We start from the raw sequence: 5,730 nt of genomic DNA on the forward strand, positions 1-5,730 counted from the left end.
ATATATATATATATATATATATATATATATATATATATATATATATATATATATATATATAAAATTGTGTGTCGATAATTTCTGAATTATCGATAATACTGGAATTTTTACCGATCACCATTTGTAACTGTACAGGCAAATTTCGTTGAAAAAATTAAAAATAAATATTAAATTAATTTAAATAACGTGTTTTGGACACAAGTAGCCCGATTAGTTAATTTGTTAATAATTCAGCTTAATTTTAGAAAATTCAATATTCAAACAATTCAAAATTCAAACAATTTGTCGATAAAAATTATGAATGAACATGATGAATAAATATAATCATAAATTTACCTGAGTTCGTAGTTTATCAACGATATTATCGTAATTAATCATGTCTTTTTGCATATGTCGATACAGATCACCACGCTGACTATAATCCGTGACTATGCTCATCGCAACAGTATACGCAACCATGATTATCAGAAAAAATCCTAATAATACTCCGTTCTGTGTGTGTATGAAATAGTTATAACTTTTGTAGTAATTCATGTTGTAAGGTATGAAACGTCATACGTGATGCAAGCATTATATATGGGATATAAATAGTCCATTATAATAAATTGCCCGATGTATCCTCATAATATCTCGCGGCAGCGCATAATATTCTGTGATAAAATATGTAATGTTACAATCTGCGAGGGAGAACATATCGGTTTTCATGTTTTGCAGAGAGTTTATGTTAATGTTTCCCAGTGTATTTTCATGCGATGTTCGTTGGAGCGGATGAAATTAAAGAGCCGCGCGAATAAACGTTTTGGGCGAATTAATTTGACCAATATGCAATTTTAACGTCGTTAATTTGGACAATCGTAAATCTCGACGCGTGCCGAGAGATGAGAGGATTGATATCGAAATTATGATAAAATGCAATGCATTGTTTCGCGTCGGGAAATGAGTGAGCACACTTACCAACCGCGTTGATCTATAACAATTTCTCGAACCGCCAAAAATACCGAGCCAACCGAGCAGAATCAGCAAGATCGTGGCGGCTAAGAAAACGTTGACATGTATGCTCTGATAGTGATCCAACAGTGTCAGGTCGTCGATCATGTCTATTTTGCTTATAATAGTCACGGTTAATCCACCTTTTCCTAAAAACTGAAAAGCAATAGGTATAAGTTATAGTTTCTATAACAATACAATGGTATAATAATACTTGTATTTTGTATATCAAATATCACATAATATACTTACGGCTAATATGAGATTACCGAGAATATAAAAGGCTCGAATCGATAGTCGTAGATTGTGTTGCATTGGATCCTTCTGCGCATTCAACTCCATCGTGGATTTTTCCATAATATAATCACAATTCATCAAATTCGATTAACAGATGGTACGAAAAACTCGGAGAACAATTTTATACGGAGATCAAGAAGTCGGTTCTTCGACGACCGTATTTCTTATGACACACGTCCACTTTACCAATAGTGTCCTTCTGATCTGTGATATGTCTTATCTAATATATATATCTATCTAGGTATATTCTTTTCTTCTGCACTAAGTAAGTTGTCTTTCTTATATGATATTGATTGCGTGTTGTATATAGTGTAAAAGATAATAACCGATTGTCACTGTTTGTTGAAACAAACCGATATGTGACAGATGCAATAAACATGAATAAACTGGCGCAAAAATAATAATTCGTCGATCCTCCGCTTCTTGATTTCTAGTACATAGAATTATATAAATGAGAACGGATATCCTTCAGTTCCTCGTCAAGCTACATTGAAGTTACTGCTTCATTATTATTTCAACTTACAAAGTATTTCGCGAAGAAATTCTAAAGCTCCAAGCATTTAAATATCTCCTTGTATATGTCAGAAATCGTTAAAATTGTATAAAGCAATCTTCATCAATGTTCACTTTGCAATCGGTTTCTCATAGTCCTTCCCCTCCTCCATTGTTACAATAACCTACTTTTGTACTGAATCCCACAAAATTTAAAATAATTAATGTGCATTATCAACGCATCTTGTCCTGTAAAGCGATACATTGATCAGCGCGATGATTTTGATATCTTGGCTAATTGTAGTTGTAAAAGTAGCTGCTTTTATGATGTCATGGCTTGCATAAATTTTTGCAACAGACTATCTATCGCAATAAACTTGCATCGTCTTTGACTCCTATATATTTGTCTTTGGAAACATAATTATATTTCTTGCGAATTTTGTATCACACGTTTATGCCAATAACAAAGTTCGCAATACGTGCACGTTAAAATCGATAACGGCAACAGAAAATAATGGCACTGATAATAATATTTTAAAAACACGTTGATTTGACAATAATTTATTATATATCTATAGTTGCTTTCGTGATAAGTAATCTCCTTTCTCTAACTTTTTTTAAAAGTTTGGCTCGAAAATGTTACATTTAAAAAAAAAAAATATCTTCGCCTTCACTTATCAAGCGATTAATCGTTTACGTTTATCGATATGACGCTGAATATGAGCAATTTCCTATCTGTCTGGAGGAGGTATATCTCAAGGATGTTTCTTTTGTATCTCTTTTTCTGCGAAATTTATCTATGGTAACTTACATTGCATTCTTAATCTACGCGATTAATCCTTTGTTTGACTATGAATCTAAGTACAATGTACAGTTTAATTATATCAATCCAAATAATAAAAACGTGAACGTTTCTACGTTACTTTATTATATGTTTAACTTCAATTTTATTATATATATAAATTCAACTGAAAAATTAAAATCAAATTGAATTCCACTTTTTTTGCGAAAATATTCCTATCAGACTAATGATTAAAAAATGGGAAAACAGAGGAATCGTATAATTTAAGTTCAGAAGTCCGATTTCTTGCGCGTTTATTGTATGATCTCGTCTCAAGGTACGGGAAAAATGGTAAAAATAATTTAACAAACTTATATAAGACATATGAAAAGTTCGCTTCGCGTTTGATGCGTAAGAATGGATCGCAGCTGCCATCTGTGCAACTTGAGACAAAGTACGCGGACGTTTATCGATCGAGTATGGATAATGTGTGTAAATAAACATCTTGAAAATAATTTTATTATTTACAACTCGCACACACGATAACGTTTGCCGATGGATATAGCAAAAGTAATGAGATTATTCGGAAATTTAAAATACATTAAAAAAAAGACGCTGGCACGCAGCCTTCAGCACAACAATCGAGTAGAGTCCTCACGGTTCCGTGGTGTAGCGGTTATCACGTCTGCTTTACACGCAGAAGGTCGCCAGTTCGATCCCGGCCGGAACCACTTCTTTTTTTTATTTTCTAATAAATTTTATTTTTTAATCGAGAAATACAATAACATCCGACAAATATCGCTCAATAGACGTGAAAGTAAAAAAAAACAAAGTAAAAACCAATAGTTTTGTTGAATACACTGAGAAAAAAAGCGATTGGATTGACAAAATCGACGGTCACCGACCATTAAAAAAATATTGGATCTATTCAACAAAATACAATGTTAATGCAACAATAAGTTTCGTTAATATAGTGATTTCAACGCAACTTATTGTTGCATTAACATTGTATTTTGATGAATAGATCTAATATTTCTTTGATGGTCTGTAACCGCCGATTTTGTCAATCCAACCGCTTTTTTCTCAGTGTAGGTACCACTGTTTGCAAGTTATATTTATTTCGCTATATAGAAAGGCTGTTTATGTCAATTATGTTGCACAAAGTCATACGAAGGCAATAGTACATGGAGTACACCTATTTTATCTTCCTCGTGTTTTCTTATTTGAGAAATAATTAAAGGAGAGTTACGCAACGCAAAATCACGTTGTAATATTGTATTAAACATTGTTATTTGACAAAGGCACAGAAGGGTTATTACACTCCTCATTTAGCCCTCATGGAGTTGTATTGACCCTGTGTTTTATGTATGTATGTATGTATGTGCAGGAAAAAGAAGCAACATGTATTACTGGTTAATTATTATTTCATGAGACTATTATTAAGTGTGCATACGTTACGTAAATTTGAAATTCATAATATTTTTCCGTAAGTATAGCGGGAGAAAAAATTTATTACAAACTCGCTATTTTCTACATATTTTCCGAGATTGTAGAAGTTTATAAGAATTTAAAAGAAAAATTTAATGTCGTAACTGAAAGACACAAGCTACGGCGTTTGTATCCAGAAGATTACCCCCGAGATAACTTCCTAAGGTCCATATTAATAGTTGTTAAGCTTGTTTCAAGTGAGATACTCAGATTTATATTCGGAGTTTGATGTGTGTGTGTGAGAATTTCTCAATTGAATTGCAATTACAGACATAAATATCACATGTAACAACAATTCAACTGAAGAACTTAGATCTAACTTTGAATAAAAATTGAAGTATCTCACCTGAGACAAATCTCAGGTGACAACTTCAATTGAACTTTATGTACAATTACCTTAATTAAAACTTGAACTTGAATTGATGCAGAGTTAAGACGTCCATGCGTCGTGAATCTTACGACCATACAGGGCCTTCGATTGTTTCGACACCGAAGTGCGAAATTACGTTCGCACGAAGGAACGAGAAAGAAAGAGAGAAGGAAGCTTCGAGGGCTTTTAAACATGCATCGATATTGCCTCGCTCGCTATCTTGTCGTCACAAGATAAAATACTGCAAGGGGCCCGAATGAAAACCGGATCCGCTCTGGTTGCGACGCAATGGCAAAGAAACAGTTGGCTGGGCGCAGGTGGAAGACCAGATGGCCCGGCCTCGGAGAGACAGTGAATGAAAGACTGAAAAGAGCATTCGATACTCTCTGTCTTTCAGTTTCTTTCTCTTTCACTCTCGTTCTTTCCGTGCCGGGTATAAAGATGAGGACGGACGAAAATCAATTTCGACTCCCAATCACCGTTTCCAATATCGCCCAACCCTTTCCCGTGATGTCACCCTAGACAACGATGATCGATTAATCGTGAGACGAGTGACTCACGAGTGCATTGGACTCCAAGTTGTTCATACTCGACATCATTCGAACTTAATTTCAGTGGCGGTATATTCTTGCAATATTGAAACTATTTTCCTTCGGCATCGAGATATTTAAAGATTACTAGTTAGGTACTCACTTTGCACCACGTACGAGGTCGCTCGAGTCATGTTCGTTATGGGCGGAAGTCAACGGGGATGTTTGGACAGGATCGACATTCGTCGCCTTCCTTTCGCCAACTCAGCTCTAGGACTGTAATGAGGAGATAAACAGAGATTAATAATTACTTAATTGTTATTTTAGAAAGTATTGTGTGTGTTGATCGTGATTCAATGTGTCAAGTTAGCTTCAATTTCTTCTTAAATCATACCTAAAAAGTATTGTAGTAAGAAGTAAAGTAAGAAATGATAATATGCACAAGGGTTCGAGTTTGCTTTAATTTGTGTGAAATTTATTTGGAACATACGTAAGAGATCTCGCTGTGTGTTTCACTTGACAGTTTTATTATCTGAGAACCATTCGCGTAGAAGCGGTTCGTTGGACACAGAGTGGAGCATGAAACTTTCAATGGGCGCTAGCTTAAAAGTTTTATTCTCCAAGAGTCCCTTTCGATAGTAAAACTATTGAGCATAGACATTGTCTTGTAGGCAAAAGATGGGATTTTAGTGAATTATTCGTCCGTATGCAAAGTTTTGCATTCTATATAGAAATTATATTATATAATAATAAAAGCAATAACAGAGAGAGAGAGAGAGAGAGAG

At 34.3% G+C, this 5,730-nt stretch overlaps 1 protein-coding gene, 1 long non-coding RNA gene and 1 other non-coding gene across 6 annotated transcripts in view; 1 reads left to right on the forward strand and 2 right to left on the reverse strand.

The window, feature by feature from the left end:
• The window catches only part of LOC116843155, a 3,309-nt gene extending 1,794 nt beyond the window's left edge, over positions 1–1,515 (reverse strand). The window contains exons 1-3 of one of the 3 annotated variants that reach the window (XM_032813329.1): positions 1,240–1,513; positions 955–1,143; positions 337–492 (exon numbers count right to left, since the gene is read on the reverse strand). In XM_032813329.1, the coding sequence (XP_032669220.1) occupies positions 337–492; positions 955–1,143; positions 1,240–1,362 (468 nt within the window). In that variant the 5' untranslated portion in view covers positions 1,363–1,513. Of the gene's footprint in view, positions 1–336; positions 493–954; positions 1,144–1,239 lie in introns of all 3 variants that reach the window. The other 2 variants (XM_032813309.1, XM_032813319.1) reach the window with 2 other exon arrangements.
• The window catches only part of LOC116843206, a 25,651-nt gene that overhangs the window by 13,591 nt on the left and 6,330 nt on the right, over positions 1–5,730 (reverse strand). For both annotated transcript variants that reach the window (XR_004377854.1, XR_004377853.1), the window contains one exon: positions 5,109–5,221. This is a non-coding gene — a long non-coding RNA (uncharacterized LOC116843206). The remainder of the gene's footprint in view (positions 1–5,108; positions 5,222–5,730) is intronic.
• Positions 3,216–3,288, forward strand: Trnav-uac. The gene has a single exon. It is a non-coding gene; the product is annotated as a tRNA-Val (tRNA).

The sequence above is a fragment of the Odontomachus brunneus genome, unplaced genomic scaffold (assembly GCF_010583005.1).
Source record: "Odontomachus brunneus isolate Ranch 3 - 2012 unplaced genomic scaffold, Obru_v1 Obru_scaffold_003, whole genome shotgun sequence".
Classification (NCBI taxonomy): Eukaryota; Metazoa; Arthropoda; class Insecta; order Hymenoptera; family Formicidae; genus Odontomachus; species Odontomachus brunneus.